Source organism: Panthera tigris, chromosome D1, assembly GCF_018350195.1.
Source record: "Panthera tigris isolate Pti1 chromosome D1, P.tigris_Pti1_mat1.1, whole genome shotgun sequence".
Lineage (NCBI taxonomy): Eukaryota > Metazoa > Chordata > Mammalia > Carnivora > Felidae > Panthera > Panthera tigris.
In genome coordinates this window covers 1,914,055-1,938,177 of record NC_056669.1, presented here as the reverse complement: position 1 = coordinate 1,938,177, position 24,123 = coordinate 1,914,055, and the positions used below count along the sequence as shown (strand labels likewise).

The 24,123-nt window shown below is 39.9% G+C and overlaps 1 protein-coding gene across 3 annotated transcripts in view; it reads right to left on the bottom strand.

Moving 5' to 3' along the window:
• The window catches only part of DYNC2H1 (dynein cytoplasmic 2 heavy chain 1), a 342,976-nt gene that overhangs the window by 93,535 nt on the left and 225,318 nt on the right, over positions 1 to 24,123 (bottom strand). For all 3 annotated transcript variants that reach the window (XR_006208595.1, XM_042959288.1, XM_042959289.1), the window contains exon 83: positions 10,757 to 10,873. Coding sequence is in view for 2 of the 3 variants with exons in the window: in XM_042959288.1 (XP_042815222.1) it covers positions 10,757 to 10,873 (117 nt within the window). In the remaining variant the exon portion in view is untranslated. The remainder of the gene's footprint in view (positions 1 to 10,756; positions 10,874 to 24,123) is intronic.

Below are 24,123 nucleotides of genomic sequence, written 5' to 3'. Positions count from 1 at the left end.
ACACATGGTTTTTGCAACCGCTCAAAGTAAGAAATAAAGTATTTCAGCTTCTATTTTCTGCCGTAAACAACTATGTTGAATAAAATATTAAAGCATGTTCTTCCACATACCCAAAAACAACCTTGAGAGAAGGAAGAATTATTCAAACAACAAAGTGCTGAGTATTCAATTTTCATCTTTATTAATTTCATCCCGAATGCAAACACAAGGTATTCTGGATTAGAGATATCACTTACTAATTACCTCACAATAAGAAATAAGTGTGCTGTTACTGTCCTTGTACCTTGACCAAGGCCTTCCTTTTGGGGTGGCCAGGTGAGCCAGACGCCCCTGGGTGAGGTACACAGGGGACGGGAGACCGGTCATGCTCTGCTTCTACAGACTTCCTCTTCCCCTCCAAAGACGGAGTTCTAGGAGATGCAACGGGCTTGAATTCTAATCAACACTGTGGTGTGCAAATAAAATCTCTCCAGGAGCCAAGTGATCTAAGAGATGACTCAGTTTTGGGCTTTATCCCTTTTGACCTTTAAAAACCCAGAGAGATAATGCTCTGGTCTCTCCAGCATCTTGGGGCTTAGGAACTGATTCAAGGTCTATCCTGTGGTCCTCTCAGAGAAATAAGAGAGGTTTTATTATCCCTTCTGTTCAGAGCAATTTTGTAGACAAATGTCTACAAAGCTAAGTCTCATGGTATGTGAAATAAGAATCGGGCTCTTTTTGGGGTGACACGGAGAAATCTAGAAAGGGTTTTTTATGCGCCGGCACTGCAAGTGAGACAACGACAAGCAGGGCCCTGAGGTCACTGGGGCTGGTGACCCTGAGCTTTCACATTCATAATCACGGGTTGTGAGACCAGATATGAGGTCCACTATCTGGTCAATGGAGAGGATAAAAGACGCCCCCCCCCCATTAAAATCCTGAATGATTACACTTTCAGCAGAAGAGTCAAAGAGAAATAAACTGCCTTCACCTGTGCCCCAAGGACTATGAGGGAAAGTGCGTATCAAAATTTGGTAGTAACTGTGGAGTGGTGAGTGTATATGTAGGACTTTCTCCTCAAAAAATAATTGTCACAGTTGGAACTTTAACATTAGTTTGTATGCACGACTTTGGAGGTTGTAATGAACTTCAAGAGGATAATTTAATTTGTATAGTTCCAGATTAGAGGTATCTCAAAGTATTTGAAGGGTGCATGATGCTGACCCAACCTAAACCAAACCCTAAGCCTACATTCTAAACTGAATGGTTCAATACGTTTTAATTCCAGGCTACAAATAGCTCCTTTGTAAGTCATGTTACCAAAATAATTACATGTCACGGCTTAACAAAAACCCAAATACTATATAAGTAAATAAGGCACTGCCATCAAATTATCATATACAATGTAGAGAAGAATCAAATCCACAAAGACTTCAGATACAGGAATAATCACTACAAACCATAAAGCAATTATGGTAAATGTTTCTAGAACTGACAGAGATTCTTAAAATAAACAAGAACATCTGGAAAAGAAACAAACTTTTAAAAATTAAAAATTATTGGGGTGCCTGGGTGGCTCAGTCAGTTAAGCTTCCAACTTCAGCTCAGGTCATGATCTCATGGTTCACGGGTTCGAGCCCTGCATCAGCCTCTGTTTTGAGAGCCTGGAGCCTGCTTCAGATTCTGTGTCTCCTTCTCTCTCTGTCCCTCCACTGCTCGCGCTCTGTCTCTCTCTCAATAATAAATAAGCGTTAAAAGATGTTATTAAATAAAAATAGTAAGGGTTAAAATGTAAAACTTCCATACTAGATTACATCTGACTGAGTAGAGAGGGAGTGGACCGGAAGACACATGGGTAGAGTTTATTAAGAATGTATCACAAGGACACCAGGAAGTGGGAAGTAAGAGAACTAAGACACACGGTGAGTAAAGAGAAGAGGGTGGGCCGACTCCTGACTCAGGTTCCAGAAGAGGAGGAGGAGAGCAGAGTGAAGAGTCCAACTGACCTTGCCCACAGATGAACAGGAGCAATCTAAATTCAAAAGCCCATTAAATCTTAAGCAAGATTTCAAAATGAATGAATTAAAGAGAGAAAGAAAACAAATCCATGCTGAGTCTCAGTAAAACTGCAGAAAACCAAGGCAAAGAGATCTTAAAAGCAGTATGAAAGTAAACATAAATCAAAGGAGCAAAAATGGACTTCTTAGCAGCAAAAGCAGAGAGCAGAAAAGAGCAGAATCATCTCACTGTACCTTCAATATAATGAGACAGTAACTGTTAATATGGAAAAATAAACATTTGAAAACAGAGGACGGGGCGCCTGGTGGCTCAGTTGGTTGAATGTGCAACTTCGGCTCAGGTCATGATCTCACAGTTTGTGAGTTCAGGCCCCGCGTCGGGCTCTGTGCTGACAGCTCGGAACCCCAGAGCCTGCTTCGGATTCTGTGTCTCCCTCTCTCTGCCCCTCCCCTGCTCATGCTCGGTCTCTCTCTCAGAAGTAAACAAACATTTAAAAGATATATAAAAACAGAGGATACATTAAAGGCATTTTCAGAGAAATAAGGATGCAAAGAGTTTCCCACCAAAGGACTCCTGTGACTTCAGGAAGAAGGGGAGGACAGTCACCCGAAATGTCCTGGAGGCAGGAAGGAGTACAGGACAGTGAAGTCATGGGACCCGGTCAGAACAAGCATGAAGTGGAAACAACAGCCAAGACTTAAACACGTAACAGTAACTCCATGAGGCTGGGGTTGTGTATAATGTTCTCAGCTTCTTCAATTCTCTTCCATATAAGTAAATATATTTACATTAACTTTGATAAGCTAAGTTGGTACGATAAACTAACTAGGATGCCACTAAAAAGGTAGAAAGCATGTACAATTTGTAAACTGTGAGAGAAAGATATCAGAGAAAACAATCAGTCCAAAGGAAGATTAACAAAGGAATGAAAAGAAGAAAAATACAAGACATAATAATACAAAGTAATCCAAAGTAATATTAAATAGATGAAATGATCCACTTAAAGATCACAAAAAGACCACCTATGGGCTCTTTGTATGATGCACACATATAAAAAGGTCCGAAAGCTGAGAATAGAAGTATGAAATAAGATAGAGCTAACCAAGAATAATTAAAAGAAGGTTCATGCAGACTTACTAATATCAGAAGAAAAACACTTTAAGAGTTACAGAAAAGTTTAACCTCTCAAGAGATAGTGTTCTGATTTTACATAACTCAAAAAGTGACAGTAAAAAAACATTTTATAAATGTATGAGTCGTGAACAAAACACTTAAAAAACTTAATTTTGGGGTGCCTGGGTGGCTCAGTCGGTTAGGCGATTAACTCCGGTGCGGTCAGTTCGAGCCCCATATGGGGTTTTGTGCTGATGGCTCAGAGCCTGGAGCCTGCTTCAGATTCTGTGACTCCCTCTCTCTCTGCCCCTTCCCTGCTCATGCTCTTTCTCTCTCAAAAATAAACATTAAAAAAAAAGTTAAAAAACTTAACATAATTTCAACATGGCAGTCAACCACAGCAGAACACATATTCTTTTCAAAGATAACACAAAATAAATGTTTCATAATGATATAATGGGCCATAAAGCAAGTCTCAACAAGTTTCAAAGATACGTGTCATAGGACAGCATTCTCTGATCACAAAGAGTAGAAATCTGCGACTAAAAGTAACCAGGAAAGCCACTTATGAATAAAAACGCATGAAAGAAGTAGAAATCATAACACAACTTAGAAACTGTTTAAAAGTGAGTAGCAATGAAAACATAAAAGTAAAAAATTGAGGGGTACAGTTGCAAGAGTGTTTAAATTAGGAATAGGAGGAGGGGGATCACTGAAGCAAACACCCAGTCAAGAAGCAAACACAACAGAAGGAAGAACGAACGAAGAGCATGCCTGGCTTGTGGAGGGAGGTTGTTTCTCAGCTCCCATCCGCCCACTTTGCTTTTCTTCCTGTAGCTCTGTGATGCCCAGGCTGAGACTCCCGCAAATTGAGGGTTTCTTGCCAGCTGAGGCCCCATGAGGTTCAGCCACGTGGAATTTGCAGAGGAGAAGGGAAAACCCAGGGGCTTCTCCTGGGGGTGCTCCCGGCACCAGTCCTACAGCACCCCCAGCAACAGAGGTTCCAGCACTTCTGAGGGGCAGCGCCCTCCTGCACCTGAGTCCCCGCCCCTCCATGGGCCCCTCCATGGGGCTCTGCCTGCCATTCACCCCAGACTCCTCCCTGCTGTCCCCCAGCCCAAACAAAAGGTGGTTGCTTCTTGCAAACATGTGCTTCCAACTCTTCCTTTTTGTCTTTTCTGGCCATGCGACGTATGTATAACCAATTCCCTTGTATTAAATCATCTGTTGAAATACCTAGTGTGTTTTCTACTGTGCTGTCTGCAATGGGACAGAGAGAATCTAAGTTAATGTAAGCTACACATTCCTTGTTGTCAAAAGGAGTGAAACCTGTGAGGGTCTGGGGGAAGGAGAGTGGGAGTGGTGGTGGGTAAAGCTTTACTAAGAATTACATTCCAAAGGACATCTTTCACCTGGAGAATCAATGAGACAGGAGATCATACTTGCTGAATTTTAGATGTTTTAGGAAGAAAAAAAAAAGCCACAAAACAAAATAGCTCTAAGTACAACTGAGAAATGTTTTTATCCAACAGAGGTATATATTATAGATATATTCCCTACCTTACATTTTCTAAAACTAGGACATAGTCATCATATTTTATAGGATTTCACCTTAATTAAAAGGGAAGAAAGTCGAAAAGCAGTCTGAGAAGAAATAATATATTTAAAAGATAATTTTAGTTTAAGAATATAAGAAAGTACTAGTCTTATTGTTTATTCTAGAATTCTCTTGTACTTTAATTGCAATGCATTATTTTAAAATTAAGCTATTGGGCCTAAAAGATTAATTTGACAAACATACAATCTACCATCTGAAAAAAGAAATAGTAAAATAGTTACGAGATCAACAGGTTCAATTATTGTTCAGAAAAAATTCCATCACCTATTTTTTTCCCAACAATTCTCCCAACCTAAAAGAGGCAGTTTTCTGTGTACCTCTTATCATGTGGGTAATCACAGTGAGAGGTCGTGGGAGTTCTCAAGCCATGTAAAGGAGATGTAAATTGGTCAGAATGTCAGTAATTCTCATCAGTTGTCACCATCAACCAGGTATTAAAAATTGATGCGAGGTAGCTCACGCATAATAAAAATTTCAAAGCATGAACTGATCTTTCAAATGCAAACATGCATAATATTGAATGAAACTGGCTTCTCTATCTGTTATACTTTTCAGTATTTTGCTCATTAAATTGTTTTTCAAGTTACTATTTTTAGCAGAAATCCTAAGAAAAATGTCACAAAATAAGAGATGTTACTAAATTATGCATCTGAACTATTTAAAAAATGATGTGACATAAATTAATGATTAACAAACAGATGCTGAAAGTTACAATTACATATTTATATGCATTTTCTCCTGAAATAGATATAATCACTAATAGGGTCACTAAAAATTTAGAGATTCCACCTCAAGCATGAAAGACTAAATTAAGAAAAGATCTTGAATACGGCCATGGTATCAGGACCATTAGGGCTTGTTACGCTAAGTTTTCCAAAGCTACAAATCTTTAAAGAACTGCGAACAAAAAAGCCTAATGTCTGAAGAGTTCATGCTTTCCAAACTGTTCACAGCCATTTTTTATTAGACCGGCACCAGAGTCCTACAGGGATGGATTCCACGTGGGAGACGTCTTGGACGCGTTTCTCTTGCTCCGCACTTGCGCTGCCACAGCACTGGCGAATGACGCGTACCCACTGCGACCCAGTCCTGCAGAAGAGGCCTGACTGTGCAGCCAGTCACTCTGCTCCAAGCATTCCTGTCCCTCACGGGTCAGACTAACACACATGGCACACTCTTCTCTCTCTCTGCGACACCACACCTTGTCTTCAACCAAGAGGATTTCTCGCTCATCATGTAACATTCCCTGGCTTCCTTTCAGCAGAATTAAGCATTCCTTCACCTGGGCTCCCCCAAAACATTGTAATACCTCTATTTTTGAGTATTATTATCAAATCTTAACAAACCATAGCACATAGCATCTAAGAGAAACATCAATAGATACTTGATGAATGAAAAATGAGTTAATGCATGAATGCAGAGAAGAGGTTGGCGTCCCTTTTTAACAAAAAGCTAACATAGAGTCCAGAAGTGATTCAATTAATGTCTCCTAGCTATTTAATGGGAAAAGATTAGGACCTGGGTGACTCCCTTATAATTACTTTTCAAAAAATTATTATTATTGCTTAGATATAGTTAACCTTTAAGTTTAGCTAGTAATTAACCATAACCTCATAGAAAAAATGATGAAAAACTAAAAAAGGAATGTAGTACTAAGTTGTTGCATTTGAAACATTTACATGCATAAATTTCAAAACTCTTACAAAACAGAATTCCTCTTCCTAAGGGCCACATCTTAATTTGCCTGGTTTAAAATACAACCTTCATGAGAATTGTTGTGCAAGTTATAAATTAGTATTGGGAAACATGGAGAGGAAAAGGAGTAAAATGCAGGGATCTTATCTGGCCATCACTGGTGGCTGGCATGGTGAGCCTATTCAAGGATATGGAAACAGCCCTCGGAAACTCCTCATACACAAATCTGAGGTGGTTTGTGCACACAGCACTCAGGTCTGCTAGACTGTGAAAGAAGCTTAGAAGTAAGGTTGGATATGGAGCCATGTGGTGAAAAAGTCTTTTTCCCTTAGTAAAATTAATGTGATAATAATAAGAAATATGATTTGAGAAAGCATCTATTAGAAGGAGAGTCAAATCTGGAGTTTTCTGTTATCCATATGAGAGAACAGAAATCTAAATTATGACAATAAATTCAGGAAGGAAACAGAAGAGATAAAAAACAAATTGTAGCAGAATGAAGTGCAAGATACTTGCTACATTAATATGGCCAGTATGAGTTTAACATAATGGTAATTTTGAAATAACGTATATTTATCTTACAAACAAAAATTAGAATGAAATTTTAAAAGTTACGCTTGTTTCCAGACAGGAGAGCAAACTGTGTCCCACCTGCGAATCCTGTCTTGGACACAACAAGAGAACACTACACCAGAAGATGGGACCCTGAGAATGGGAACATCTGGGAGACCTTTGTAAACAGTAGGGTACGGTGACCCACCGCCGAAGAGGGCTGGGCCCCAGGCTGGGGCGAGGCAAGGGAGAATTCAGGGTTGCTGACTTTATCACTGCCCTGAATGGATCACTGTCCAACACGTCACCACTTCAGGGCTAAAAACAGCAATATGCAGCCACAGTCATGGATAGCAAGGTAGTTGATATGATACAGCATGTAGTCCAGCTGGTGTTGGAAACGGAGCTAAACAGGTTCCAGTACAAAGGCTGGCACTTGGAATTACAAGGGCTCAGATTATCAAACAAACAGATACAAACAAATCCACACCTGTTTATACTATGGTAAAACGTAAGGATATAAGAGACAGAACATTCTTAGAGGAAAAATACTAATCAGTTACAAAGAAATAAGAATTGGATTAACAGTGAACTTCCTCAATAAAAAGACCTAATAACCTTATACGTAAAGGAGCTAGTAAAAGAAGAACAAACAATCCCAAAATCAATAGAGGGAAGAAAATATAAGATGAGAACAGACATAAATGATATAGAAACTAACAAAACAATAGATCAATGAAACCAGGAGGTGGTTCTTTGAAAACTCTTAGCCAGACTCATCAGAAGAGAGAGAGAGAGAGAGACACACAAAGGACTCAAAACCAGAAATGAAACAGGAGTAGTAACAACTGACAGCACAGAAATACAAAGGATTATAAAAGAATATTATGAAAAATTATATGCCAACAAATTGGACAACTTAGAAGAAATGGATAAAGTTCTAGAAACACATAACCTCCTAAAATTGAAGCAGGAAGAAATAGAAAATTTGAACAGACCGATTACCAGCAGTGAAACTGAATCAGTAATCAAAAACCTCCCAACAAACAAAAGTCCAGGACGAGATGGCTTCACACATCAATTCTACCAAACACTTAAAGAAGAGTTAATACCTCTTCTTCTCCAACTACTACAAAAAATAGAAAAGGAAGAAAAATTTCCATATTCATTCTATGAGCCCAGCATGACCCTGACACCAAATCCAGATAAAGACAAGAAAAATAAGAACTATAGGCCCATAACTCTGATGAGCATCAATATAAAAATCCTCAACAAAGTATTAGCAAACTGAATCCAATTCCACATTAAAAAAATCATTCACCACAACCAAGGAGGATTTATTCCTGGGATGGAAGACTGGTTCAGTATTTACAAATCAATCAACGTGATACACCACATCAACAAGACAAAGGATAAAAACCACATGATCCTTTCAATAGATGCAGAAAAAGCATCTGACAAAGTACAACATCCGTCCATGATAAAAACATCCGTCCATGCTTCCTCAAGGAAGCAGGTTTAGAGGGAAAATACCTCCACATAATAAAGGCCTTACATAAGAACATGCACAGGTAACACCGTACTCAAGGGTGAACAACTGAGAGCTTTTAGCCTACGTTCAGGAAGAAGACAAGGATGCCCATTCTCACCACTTCTATTCAATACACTACTGGAAGTCAGTCACAGCATTCAGACAAGAAAAAGAAACAAAAGGCATCTGACTTCGTAAGGAAGAAATAAACTTCCGCTATGTGCAGATGATACGATACCATATGTAGAAAACCCAAAGGACACCACCAAAAAAACTACTCAATAAATGAATTCAATAAGGTTGCAGGATAAGAAATCATAGAGAAATCAGGTGCAATTCTCTACACTGACAATGAAGTAACAGAAAGAGAAATGAAGAAAACAGTGCCATTTACAAGCGCACCAAAAATAACCAAATACCTAGGAATAAACTTAGCCAAGAAGGTCAATGACCTGTACTGTGAAAACCGGAAAGCATTGATGAAAGACACTGAGGATGGCACGGGAAGGAAAAAGGAAAAACATCCCGTGCTCATGGATTCAAAGAACAAATACTGTTAACGTGTGCAAACTACCCAAGGCAACAGACCGTGAGGTCTGTTTCTAGTCTTGGTAGCATGCTTGTGCTCTCTGTCGCTTGCTCTCTTTCTGTGGCGCACACACACACCCCCCTAAGAACTTGAAATTGCCATCCAGCATGGCTGAGATACCCCGTTGATCCTGTCTTCGTAATGGAAAGTGGTCCTTATGCTCGATCCAGACAGACCTTGAGCAATGTTGAACACGCCTGTCTCTTCCACACCCACCCATCTGATGCCACCTGAGAGGACGCTGACTCTCCCGCAGCTCCCAGTGCCAGGACTACATTTCACACAAAAGAAAGTTCACACACGCTTAGTGCCTATGCACTTATAGATGTGAGTGCTGGCCAACCATTCTCAGTGATGTCTCACATTCAAGTTCACTTCACAAAGCAGAAGTCATTTGTTCTTCCCTGCTTCTGTTGCAGTTTATGATAAAACCAGTTCATGATTCATAAAGGCTGCAAATTAACCCAAAATGCATGGTCATTTTCTACTTCCTTCTTTCTTTAGTTTCAAACAATGTAAACACCACTCAGAAAGCTAAATCCAAACATAATACAAACATAATCCCAAAATTATAAAATACAATTCCTTTGTAAAATCAAGCCTTCTGAGGGAAAAAGGCAGTCAAATTTCCCTGTATAATAAAGGACTGTGGCACTAAATGCATTTAACTTCCCACACTTCCCCTCCTGGTTATTAATTTAAAGGAAAGCAAAGGCTGGTTTAAGAATAGTAACTCTCCTGTGAACCAGTACAAAGAACGGATCAGGACCATGACTCCATATCAGGAATACGAGCAAGGTGATTCCTTGTACGGCCCGGGCAGAGGGGAGCATGGCGCAGGACACCAGGGCATGAAGCGCTGTCCCTGCTAGACGCCCCTCACACTGACTGTGTCGAGCTTTACCAGTGGGGCGATCCGAATGGAAGCAGTGATCCCGGTGAGCTGGGGTCAGTGCTTCCTGGGATTCCTGATGGTCCCCATGTGTTGAGAATGTCATAACAACTCAAAATCACAATAGTGTAAGGTTTGAGGATTTTGAATTTTTAGAAGCTTTTAACCTTTTTCATAGGTTCTGAAATTAGCTCTATTTGACATCCCTCATTTTAAAAGGTTAGATCTGAGATAGAGGCATTTTTACACTAACAGTAAACTGATGGACTGTATAGTTTTGTTTTTGAATTCGAAAGAATAAATCCCTATTCAATAAGAACAGGAACCACAATATGCTAACGACTGCCTCGTGAGCAACTACTCCATCATCTACCGTAACTACCCTACAATACAAAACTAAGTGGGTTCCAGCCGATGAACTGTTTCTCCTCAGCGCTGTCAGTCCTGTGAAACATACCACCTTCACCAGCAGGCGCTGACTTTACAGAAAGAGGAAAGACAAGGCAAGCAGCGAATACAATGACGTACAGCAGGTACAGGGGATGACCTGGCACGTCACCAGGATATGACAATCGCACGGGTCACCCCGCTTCTTGGGCTGATGTGCTTCTGTTACTATTATGTCCCCACCTCCTTCCAGGACACTGGTGTACATAAGAGGCAGATCAACACAGAATTTTACCATCAGGGAAAATTTGGGGATAAAACTGGAAAAAAAGGACAGGGAGAAAAAAGGGGGCCTGATCCAAATACTGTTCCAGTACTAACCTGGTTTAGTTTCTTCCAGAGATTGAGGACAGGGGACAGTTCGTTAGACCAGATTTCTCTATCAAATTTGCAACCAGCTGTTACTGATCTGCCCAAGATCCTCAACTGTGAAATAACCTAAAATAAAAACATAATAAGCACAAATATTGAAAAGAGAGAAATAGTATGGGTCCAAAAATAGCTATATTTGTTTTATAAAAATAGAGACTAAATATAAACAAGTTTTAATCCCATTATCTCTATTCAATTGCCTTAACATGTAACTGATTTACTTAAGCAGTTAAAAAATAAAGAAAAATATATTTCAGTTTGATTGACTCAACTTTATAATTTCAACATGCTGATTGATTAAAGATCGTTTTTCTGAAAAGAGGCAATGGTAGGAAAGATAGTAAACAGCATACCACACTACATCAAAGAGTGAAACAATTTTAAGTAATTATTTGTTGGTACAAATCATTACAAACCCAAGTTTTTGCGCTCTGTATTAACGTTAAGTTGCCACGTAAACGTTTCCTCTGCAGGAAGACTCTAATGAAAGACGCACAGACGGGGGCGGGGTGCAAACCAGGCGAGGTACGCAGTGCTTCCCACTGGGGGCGCCCCTTCCGCGACTTTCTGCTGATCCACATCGAAATCCACTCACACACATTTCCTAACACTGTGCCCTGTGACATGGGCTTCGGCAACGATAACTGACTTGCTACTTCTCCAGCAACGAGGCAGAGGTAATGAGGGTACTGATACCGGGCTGGAGGTATCAGGGTGGGTACAAATCAGCGCGGTATCTGCGGGCTGCTCTTTACAAGCACTTCAACTCAATGTCAAAATTGTGCTCTCAGTGCTTCTTTGACATAAAATAAACCCAAAACGAGAGGCATGTGTTTTCCAAAGCTACTATTTTTAACACCAACCTTTGCAGCATGCTGACTACATTTCTGTTTTATTTTTTGAAAAATAAAAGATGTAGATTGCAAGATTTGAAAGATGTAGATTGCTTTTCCTTTTTTAACAGATTGGGCTATATTTCATATTTGTTGGATGCTTGTATTAGTAAAGTTCTTAACAAAATAAGGGCCATAAATCTTTCAAAATCAACACACTACTCAATTGTTAAACATCCACCATCATGCTGTAAAACTCAAGTTACTTCTAGAGCTTTTGATTGATTCTCCAATCTTGAAAAAATCATGGTGATTCAGGGTTTCATTTTCTTTGGTTTTCTGATAAATTATTTTCATTTGCTCTAGCTGAACCCTACAACAGCAGCTAATTCATCAACTTTGCCACACCACAAAACACCGCTAGTTGGTAGTCAGAAGAAGTGCTATTTTAACTCTGGTAACATTCGCTATCACTTATTTGTATTTTAAATTTGTCAAACAAGCCAGAAAACAAATAAGGATGCAAAGGGATGTCTAAAGGAAAAGAGATGCAAACTTTTTTACAAGATGCTAAAAGCTATTTTAAGAATAAAATACTTGCCAGCTCAAAAGGCCATGCTTTCTGTCCTAGAAAAACAGTATGTGAGGTTTGCTTTTCCTAATAACACTATGATAATATACTATAATCTTTAACAAACAGATTAATAAAAAGAGAGTTCAAATACATAATGATATATTTTTACCATGAGAATAGACCTATAACTTAGAATTGTGGACCATCTTTTGTTTTTACAAAATCTCACATATTTATTTATCTTTTTAAAAAGCACAGGTAATAAAATCTTCCCATTATTTACATTTTAAACCAATTAAAAACTACTTTAGGGATGCCTGGGTGGCTCAGTTGGTTGAGTGTCGGACTTTGCCTCAGGTGATGACCTCACGGTTTGTGAGTTCAAACCCCGCATCAGGCTCTGTGCTGACAGCTCGGAGCCTGGAGCCTGCTTCGGATTCTGTGTCTCCCTCTCTCTCTGGCCCTCCCCTGCTTGCACTCTGTCCCTCTGTCTCCCAAAAATAAATCAATATTTTTTAAGAAGTACTTTATTTGCTAACACTCCATTAAAATGATGTCAAACAGGGTGGGATTCTCCACAAACAACACATTTACTTTGTTGTTCATTTTGCCTTCTCTTGGCATAAAATGCTTCCCTGGCTTTCCTTTCCTTCCCTTGTCTTCTCTGTGGCTGACTTTGTCCAGTACTAATGTTACACTGACAGACTGCTTACATTTTCTAAGTCACCTCTGGTGTCATCCTTCTTGGAATGAGAGGGAATACAATATTTGAAAACAAATACTCTCAATTTACATATGAGAAAATGGACTTTCAGAGAAACTGAACCGATTACATATTTGTTTCCAGGGATGCGTCAGACGAAACACCTGGAGAAATCCTGTAACACAGCACGTGTAAAACCACAATTACACAACAGAATCAACAAAAAAACCTTTTAAGATTTATGACTGAAGTACCTGGAACATTAAGGGAAGCCTGTATTTTTACCATTAAGTATTTTATTTTAATCCAGTGTGGCTAGTGCAGCGTTCTCACAGCCTCATGCATACAATACCGTGATTCCACGCCCCTGAGTGAACCACGGTGGTGCAGCTCATCTAGACCTATGCATCCAGAAGGCAGCATCTGCCCTGTGACAGCGGCCCCTCCGAAAGGGCCTGGAGCTTGCGTTGCTGATTTACTTGCTATTATGCGTGACTTTCAGATTGACAGAAAAGTTGCACAAATAGTACAGAGAACTCCCTTCAGAGACTTCACCGTGCCCCCCTACGTCAGCATCTTACAATCAGCGCACAATGATCAAAACCAGGAAACTAACAAAGGCACAGTACTACCAACTAAGCTATTACAAGCCCTATTTCAACCTCACCAATTTTTCCACGAATGTCCTTTTTCTGTTTGAGGAGAATCTGGGATCGTATTGAGTTGTAATTTATCCGTAGTCCCACCCAAAACAATGACAGTCAAGGAAAGGCTTTCATACCCTTGACACTGGTAAGCCATACTGGTCAATCACTCTGTAAAATGTCCCCTATGTGAGTCCAGTTCCTAAGGGTCAGAGTTCCAAAGTTAAGACCCAGAAACCCAGATTGGAAAGACTGGGACACACGGTTTGCTCCACCACGGCTTTGGGCTGACAGTGGGGGCTGCTGGAAACACCATCATCACGAACATTCCACACATCAACACCATCAAACTTCAGTGAATGAGACGCTGGAAGAAAATTACAGCAGCAAAGGCTTATGTTTAAAAAGACACAAAGTTTAAAACTGAGCCAAACTTAAATAACAAAGTTGAAAATGGAGATGGAAGTAAAAGGAGAAAAAAATATTTAATGAAAAGACAACTGATAGAAAAGAGAGCAGATAAAAAACCAAAAGTCACGGGCACCTGGATGTCTCAGTCAGTTATGTGTCTGACTCTTGATTTCGGCTCAGGTCATGATCTCATAGTTTTGAGTTCTAGCTCTGTACCTCGCTCTGCACTGACAGAAGGGAACCTGTTTGGGATTCCCTCTCTCTCTCTCCCTGCCCCTCCCCTGCTCATGCTCTCTCTCTTGAAAAAAAAAAAAAAAAAGTCAGTTTACTGAAAGGACTAATAAAATCATGAGATTTCTGAGTATACTGGGTGATATAAAGATAAAATGAGTTAAAAGTTTATTTTAAAAATACAATTTTTTGGGGCGCCTGGGTGGCTCAGTCGGTTGGGCGTCCGACTTCAGCTCAGGTCACAATCTCGCGGTCCGTGAGTTTGAGCCCCGTGTCGGGCTCTGGGCTGAGGGCTGGGAGCCTGCCCCTCCCCTGTTCACACTCTGTCTCTCTCTGTCTCAAAAATAAATAAACATTAAAAAAAATTAAAAAAAAATAAAAATACAATTAAAAAAAAAAAATTTAATGTTTATTTTTTGAGAGAGAGAGAGAGAGAGAGAGAGAGCGAGAGCGCAAGTGAGTGGGGGAGGGGCAGAGAGAGAGGGAGACACAGAATCCAAAGCAGGCTCTAGGCTCCAAGCTATCAGCACAGAGCCTGATGTGGGACTCAAACTCACTGACCATGAGATCATGACCTGAGCTGAAGTTGGATGCTTAACAGAGCCACCCAGGTGCCCCTTAAAATCCAATTTTAAAAGGAATATAATTACAGATACAGGAGTGACTGAAAGACATTAATGAGATTATTTTGAATAGTTTTATGCCATAAAAAGTTACAAATTTGGCCAACAGAAATTCCTAGGAATATATAAACTAATAAAAGAGCCTCAAGAAATAACAGCAAAACTAAATCAGGGGCATAGTTTAAAAAATTAAATGACAAGTTAAAAACCACCGTCTTAACCGCAGACACCAGCAGTTCACTTGAGGGATCTGACGTCACAGGAGCTCAGATCGCACACGAACCCCTCAGGGACTAGAAACGAGGCAGCGATCCTCGAGTCAAGTAACAGAGACTAGGAAAAACACTACCAGAAATAAAAGATGTTCAAAGATCAATTTTAATCCTGAATACAGACACAAATAAATATCAATCAACCTCTAAAAAAGACACACATGACAATTTTGAACGGATGGATTAATCACAGGAAATATAATTCACCACATAAACGGAGGAGAGGAAAAACTGGAATCCGCAATGGAATTCCTCTGCTCTGCCCCACCACCTGTAAGCTGGCTCATCTGCCGACACGCTTTGCCTAACAGACCGAGGCAGAAGCGACACGTGACTTCCAAAGCCTTCACTTGAAGAAAACTAGCAGTTCCCACTCCGGCCTTGGGGCCCCGAAACAGCACACCAGCCTCTGGGAGAGGAAACCAAATGTCCCCAGCCGGGAGCCAGGGTCATCTGCACACATGACTAGGCTGCCTCGGGCCTCCCAGCCCCGTCAGCCCCGCAGATGCGGGCAGCCTCGTGTGCAATGCCAAAGATGGACGCGGAGAAATTACGCAGCCTCCCCTCAGATTCCTAAAAAAAAAGTCACGCAAAAATATGACTGTTTCAAGTCACAAAGTTTTGGGATGGCTGGCTGTGCAGCGAAGACTGACGGAATCGTCAAGAAAAGCAGAAAACTCCTTGAACCCATGTTGTGGGTTGAGTGTCTGCACTCCCAGCGCAATTCAGAGTTAAGCTCGCGTCCCCAGCATTTGGAGATGGGCCTCTGAGGAAGCAGTTAAGGCTAAATGAAGTCCTATGCGTGGGGCTCTGAGCTGACAGTGCCAGTCTCCGCAGAAGAAGGGACAGCAGAGAGCTCTCAATCAACCTCGGTCTGTCTGCAAACATGCACAGAGGAAAAGCCATGCGAGGCCACAGTGAGAAGACGGCCACAGTGAGAAGACTGCCATCTACAAGCACCAGAAACTGAACATACCGGCCCCTTCATCTCAGACTCCCAGTCTCCAGGACTGTGAAAAAATACATTTTGTAGTTTCAGCTGCCCTGTCTGTGGTAGATGGGCGCAGCTTGGGACAGCTCGACTGAACACTTTCAACCTGACAATGATGCCAATGTGATACATCCTACCTCGGTAGGAACCACGTATCGAAATCTGATCTTCTCCTGGGCTCCGGACAGGCGCCACGATGCTCTCTCACAAGGCTGGCGGCAGTGTGGTAAATAAGGGTATCACAAGAGTGAACAACGGACACACTCACAACCGTTGAGTTCTTCACTGTCAGAACAGGACTCAGTGATTACACGGCACATTCAACACCTTATTCTACAATAGGTTTCGCATTAGAAGACTGCCTGACGGTAGGCTCATGTAAGTGTTCTGAGCACGCTTAACGGAGGTGAGGGAAGCTATGATGTTACTAGATCAGGTGTATCAAACGCATCCCACTTACAATACTGTCAGCTCATGAGGGGTTGACCAAGATGTTACATCACACCGTAAGCCAAGAAAGATCTGTGTTTTGTTAAAATAGCCCAAGCAGATTAATGCAGCCTTAAAAATGGTATCCACAAAACACAGCAAATATTAAAATCTATAATCAAATGTTAGAAACCCTTTAAAATCAGAGCGAGACAGCAATGTTGGCTATCATGACTTTTATTCAATAATGCACACAGGGATCTAGCTACCCCAAGAAACAAGAAAAGGCAGTTAAATGTGGAGAGACTGGAAAAGAAAAAAAGCTTGAATCATTTTCCCAGACTATACAATTTAGCAAAAAATGAAGTAACTTATAATGTTTTCACATATATTATATTCATGCTATATACACTATATATTTTTCTATTTGTAGTTGAAATAAATAGAAATTTATTACATAATAATACTTTTTAACTTCAGCTCAAGTATTATGTCTTTTATCAACAGTAACTGGGGAACCCTTAAAATGTTCCTCATTCAGTCCTCTCACCCCCACCCCTAAGATCTTCACACTCCCGCGGGGTGTGTCCCCAGTGCAACAGGGTGTAACAAGCCTTGCTCAACTCCCACATGCCGCAGAAAGGAAGCAGTCACTCACACGTGAGAATGGGCTCTGGAAGAACATCGGAAGTTTATCTTTATGTTAATAAGAAGGAAAAAACCGTCCTCTACGTCTCTCACGTCTTTCAATAAAAATATTTATGCTGCTCACACACAAGACCAAACTGTGATTTGTGAGATGAGATTTCACTCAAGATCAAAAAGGAAATGTATATTCACTCCACCATGTTAAGAACTCATATCACCATTTTTTCAAGGCAATATATTGAAAGCCTGAAATTAAAATTTCAGGAGATCTCCTAGGTTATACAATCTAATTAAGCAAATTAGATATGAACTTCCCTTTCAACGAAGATGTTTCAATTTTACTGGGACTAGAAAAATATACCAGTTTTAAATACCAAGGTAGGAGGCTGAACACTCAATTATGAATAATACATAGTAATGTTTTATATACAACTTCGGACAAATACATTATGTTATATATACACATCCAACACACAAATAAAAAAAATGTATTTGCAGCCTCGCAAACAAGTGGCAGCGTCACTTTAGTAAAGCCTCAAGCTGGACATAGGAACGTCCTTCAGGGAGCAAATGAATAAGCAAACTGTGGTACATCCATTCAGCAAGAAAATGGAACAGACTCCTGATACACACAACCAACATAATTACGCTGAACAACAAGCCAGACAGAGGGGCGTACTTAATTGTATAATACTTTTAAGTAAAACTCTAGAAAATGCACATGAATCTGCAAATGACAAAAGAGCAATCAGTAGTGGAAGGGGACAGGGGAGGGGGGACAGGAGGAAAAGACTCCAGAGTTACAGAAAACTTCAGGAGTGATAGGAATATTATCTTGATGTTGTGAGGTTCTAACAGGTATATATATACATACATGTATGTATATATATATGTATGTATGTATATATACATGTATGTGTATATATGTATGTATATATACATGTATGTATATGTGTATGTATATATACATGTATGTATATGTGTATGTATGTATATGTGTATGTGTGTATATACATGTATGTATATGTGTATGTGTGTATATACATGTATGTATATGTGTATGTATGTATGTATATGTGTATGTGTATATATATATGTATATATATATATATGTATGCATGTAAAGCCTTATCAAATCATACCCTCTAAATGTGTTGATACTAAATATCAACTAACTTCAATAACGCTGTAAAAACTGAAAAAAGGTAATTATTAAAACAACGTTAGCAGGACGTATTTCAAGATGGCAGGGTAGGAAAATCCTGAACTCAACTTGTCTCAAAGACACAACAAATCTATGGCTACATATGGAATCATGTCCTTGGAAAAAGTTCTGAAAACTTGATGAACGGTGCCTCCTCAAACACAGGTTACAAGAGCTGCCTCAAGATGGGTAGAAGAGGTAGACATCCCTTGCTAAAAACCCCACAATCAGGAGGGACCTCCCCAGAGAAGTATTTCCTCCCCATGAGGCACCCCAAACCTTGGGCCCTATACCAAAGACACAGCCCTGCAAATGTTGGGCTTTGGAAAGCAATGAATAGTTAAGGAGGAGAAACAGAAACATCTGGAACAGAAGACAGCTCCTGAAGAAGACACCGACCCCAGACCAAGTGCAAAAGCAGCAGTCTGAACAGCACCTAGATCACTGGTGAAGGAGACCTACTTGCTAATCTTAAATTGACAGCTGGAAAGACAGGGACAAGTTGGGACTCTTACTGGGGACAAAGCACTGTGGGCATCATTTCTGCAATCTCATTCCACCTTGCTAATGCCGACACTAGCAGGTGCAATTCTGGCAATCATTCTCTATCCTTCTAGCACTGCCAAGTGTGGTCCCAGCCGACTGTGCTACAGCTGCATAACAGTGACAGGGTGAGTGTCTTGCCCCCAGTAACACAGCCACATATCTAACAGCCAGGCAAGCACCTCACCCCCTCTCAATGTGGCCCTATCCCAGCCAGCTGGGGGCACGTGATTCCCCTCTCATTCTCCCCCATAGCCGTGGCTGATCGACAGCTCGGTGGGGGTCCTGCCCACCTAACACTGCAGCCAGGGTTCTACCACAGACTCCTCACCCCCAGAGTACGGGCCTTGGTGCCCATGGCAGAATGTGCACCTGGGATCCACGAATGATCTACATATGACCACTCCTTCAAGGATGGGACTTGAAGCTGTTTCACCTAGTACAGAGAAATACACACAGATAATCAGGCAAAATGAGGACATAGAGGAATACATTCCAAATGAAAAAGACAGAATTCCATAAAAAGAACTTAATGAAACAAAGCCAAATATATACCTGATACAGAAGTCAAATGGTCATAAGGATGATAAAGAACTCAAAGAACGGATGAAGACATGAGACTTTTGACAAAGAGATAAAAAATATAAGAACGCACCAAACACAAGTCACAGAGCTAAAGAATACAATAATTGCACTAGAAATACACTAGAGATGTTTAATGGCAGACTGGATAAAGCAAAAGAACACATCAGTGAACTGGAAGACAAAGCAACGGAATTCTCCCAGATAGAGCAACAAAGAGAAAAAGGAATTAAAAGAAGTGAATACATCTTAAAAGTTGTGGAGGCCAACATCAAGCAGAATAATATCCACATTATAGGGCTCTTAGAAGAAGAGAGTGATAAAGGGACAAAAAACTTATCAGAAAAAATAAGGGGTGCAAACTTCCTAATCTGGGCAAGGGAATGGACAGAAAAGCCAGCAAAGTTCCAAATAAGATGAAACCAAAGAGATCTAGACCAAGACATATTATAATTAAAATGGTAAAAGTTAAGGATAAAGAGAGATTCCTAAAGGAGCAAGGAAAAAAAAAACTTGTCACATACAAGGGAAACCCCATGAGGCTACCATCAATTTCGTCACATTAGCAGATGAGAGGGGTATGACACATTCAACGGTGCTAAAAGGAAAAAAACTTCCAACCAAGAATGCTCCACCTGGCAAGGTTATCATTAAGAACTGAATGAAAGAAAAAGAATTTTCTAGATAAGCAAAAGCTAAGAACTTCACTGCTAAACTGGATGTACAATAAACGTTAAAGAAATTTCTTTAAACTGAAAAGATGGCAGTAATTAGTAACAAAAAATATGAGAGTAATAATCTCAATGGAAAAATATATAGGTAGTGGATTAATCCACCCAACATTCAAACAAGATTTAATAACTATCCTTTTCAAACTCTTCCAAAACACTGAAGGGGAGTGAAAGTTTTTAAACACCCTTTGCAAGGCCAGTGTCAGCCTGGTAAGAAAAGCAGACAAGAACACTACAAGAAAATTACAGGTCATGGCGATATAGCTCAGTGGTAGAGCGATGGACTACAAAAAAATTACAGGCTAATATCACTAATAAACATAGATGCAAAACCCCTCAATAAAATGTTAACAAACAAAAAAAAGTTAACCAAACACAATAATACATTAAAAGGATGATAACTCATGATAAAGTGTGGTTTATTCCAGGAATGTAACGATGATTCAACGTCTGCAAATCCATGTGGTACATCACATAACTAAAAGTTAAAAATCCTATTATCATCTCAATAGACGGAGAAAAAGCATTTAACAAAATTCAACATCTATATCTGGTTTAAAGAACTCTCAAGAGAGTGGGTAAAAAGGAAACATATGTCAATATAATAAAGCCCATATAGGACACTCCTACAGCTAACAACACACTCTATGAAAAAAAGATCAAGGCTTTTCCCCTAAGAACAGCAACAAGACAAGGACGCCCCCTACTGCCACTTTTATTTAACACAGTATTGGAAGACCTAGCCACAGCAATTAGGCAAGGAAAAAAAAAAGTATCTAAACTGTAAAGTAGTAAAAGTGTCACTATTTGAACATAACAATACTATATACAGGAAGCTAAAGAATTAATGGAAAAACTGATCTGATCTGATACATGAATTCAATAAAGTTGCAGGATACAAAATCAACATCCATAAATCTGCTGTGTTTCTAATACACAAATTATGTAACATCAGAAAGAGACATTATAATTTGATCAAAAAGAATAAAGTACCTAGGAATAAATATAATCAAGGAGGTGAAAATACACCATACACTGACAATGGGACAGATGAAAGAAACAGAAGACACAAATAAATGGAAAGACCTTCCATGCTCATGGATGGGAAGAACAAATGTTAAAAGGTCCACACCACCCAAAGCAATCTAAGGAATCAATACAATCTCTATATAAATTCCAATGGCATTTTTCACATAATCAGAACAAACAGTCCTAAAACTTGTATGGAACCACAAATGACCCTGAACAGCCAAAGCAGTCTTGAAAAGAAGAATAATGCTGTAGGCAACATGCTCCCTTGTGGGGAATAAGCTTAGAAATTCCCTGGGCTTGCACCAATGGGCTAACAAGGCATAAAGAATTACAAAGCCATGGGGTGCCCTCACCCACGCCTGGGTAAACAAAATAAGATGCCCAGAATAAAGGAGGGACAGGCCAGGGACCCCAGAATAGAGAGGGAGGGGCAAAGGCCCCAGAATAGAAAGGGGAGCAAAGGCACCCAATACAAAGGTATATGAGATAAGCAAGATTAGGAATCAGGATGAAAATGCCCCCCAATTTAGTACTAGAGCAGAAATCTGCTTTCACAGGAGGAAAGGACCAAGTTAGATAAACAGGTAAATAGGGCTATAGACCACTGCACTACGGGTGAAGCAGCCCAGAGCAGAGATGGTTAACAAAAGAAAAGGTGGCCTGTCAACCCTCAGGTTATCCCCCCTATCTGTCTCATCCCCTGGGCCAGCTAAGATACACAGACACGGCACCTCCTGCCTGCCGTTAATAACCATCTGCCCATCTGCCAGGTGCCAGGATTTTATATTGACCAAAACCCTAAACACCGTGTATCTTCAAAACCCTCCTTTCCTCTTGCATCCCCAAGTTAATGTTCCCAGTTTGTCTCTTTGTAAGCCTTTGTTTGTAAGCCTTCGTTTGTAAGCCTTCTGATCTTAATAAATACGGGACAAGGACCTTTATTAGGGGCTCTTGTTTTTTCCTGGATATTAGCCGTCTCTCTCTTTTAATCCTGTGTCCTGCTCTCTTGCTGGACAAGAGAGTACTTGAGACTTAAGAGTCTACGACACTCCCTGATTTCAAACTATACCACCAAGTTGTAGTGATCAAAACAGTTTGGTACTGGCATAAATAGACTTATAGATCCATGGAAGAGAATGGAGAGACAAGAAGAGACCCACATGTATGTGGTTAATTAATTTACAACAAAGGAGGCAAGAATACCAAATGGAGAAAGGACAGTCTCTTCAGTAAATGGTGTTGGAAAATTAGACATCAAAATGGAAAATAATGAAATGACTTCTCTTATCCTCCACCCAACAAGTAAATAAAAATGGATTACAGACTTGAATTTAAAACATGAAACCATCAAAGTCCTACAAGAAAACATAGTTGGTAGGTTCCTCAACATTGGTCTTAGTGGTATTTTTTGAATCTGACAACCACAAAAGCAAACAAAAGCAAAAATAAACAGACGGGACCACATCAAACTAAAAAGCTTTTTTGCACAGTGAAGGAACCCATCAACAAACTGAAAAGGAACATACTGAATGGGACGATATCTGCAAACTATATTATCTGATAAGGGGTCAGTATCCAAAATTTAGAAAGAACTCATAAAACTCAACACCGAAAACCAATGTGATTTAAAACTGGGCAGATGACCTGAATAGACCTTTTCCAAAGATGAACTACAGATGGCCAACAGACACATGAAAAGATGTTCAACATCACTCATCAGCAGGGAAATGCAAATCAAAACCACAATGAGATAGCACCTCACACCTACAAGACTTGCTATTACCAAAAAAAATACATTGGTGAGGATGTGGAAAGAAGGGAATCCTCGTGCACTACTGGGGGAATGTACACGGGGGTGACCACTTGGGAAAACAGTATGGAGCTTCCTCAAAAAATGAGAAATAGAAGTACCATACGATCCAGTAATGCCATGTCTGGGTATCTCTTCAAAGAAAACAGTGATTTGAAAATGCACCTTTTCAAATGCACCTCTACATTCACTGCAGCATTATTTACAACAGCCAAGATACAGTAACAATGTAAGTGTCCACTGATAGATGGATGGCTAAATAAAGATATGGTGAATAAATGTGTGCATACTTTATACACATATAAGTATGTATCATGATATATATGGAACATAATACATACATATAATGCAATACAAAGCCATGAAGAATGAGAGCTTGCCATGGAGACAACATGGATGTACCTTGAGGGTACTGTGCTAAAAGAAAGACAAATACTGTATGATTTCATATATATGTAGAACCTGAAAAAGAGAACAAAACCCAGACTCCTAGATGCAGAGAACAGAATGGTGGTTTCCAGAGAAGGTGAGGGTGGACAAAACTGGGTGACAGCGATGAAGAGGCACAAACCTCCAGTGACAGTTACGTGCTAGGGGTATAATATACAGCATGGGATCTAAAGTCAGTAATAGTGTATTCATTTTGTGTGGCAGCAGATGGTAGCTAGACTTACGGTGATCGGTTCGCAATTACACAAAAGTCAAGTCATTACACTGTACAAATGAAACAGGATATTTTTGCATTGCATACATGCAATTACAATTTTTAAAAATGTTAAGAAGTTCAGAGAATAACCAGGAAAGTGGAAGAGTGGTGTTTAGGGTCAGTACAAACAAACATTTGTTAAAAAAATTCCCTTGGGTCCCGTAATACCTAGTCCATATTGAATTTCCCTGATGGCCTCAACATTTGTTTCAGATTGCTTGAATCAGTATCCACAAAAGATCATGCAGTTTTATGTATTTAAGTCCTTTAACATAGACCAGTTTCTCTGAGCTTCCTTTTTTTTTTTTTTTTTTTTTTTGAATGTCATTAACTGGTTGATAAAACTGAG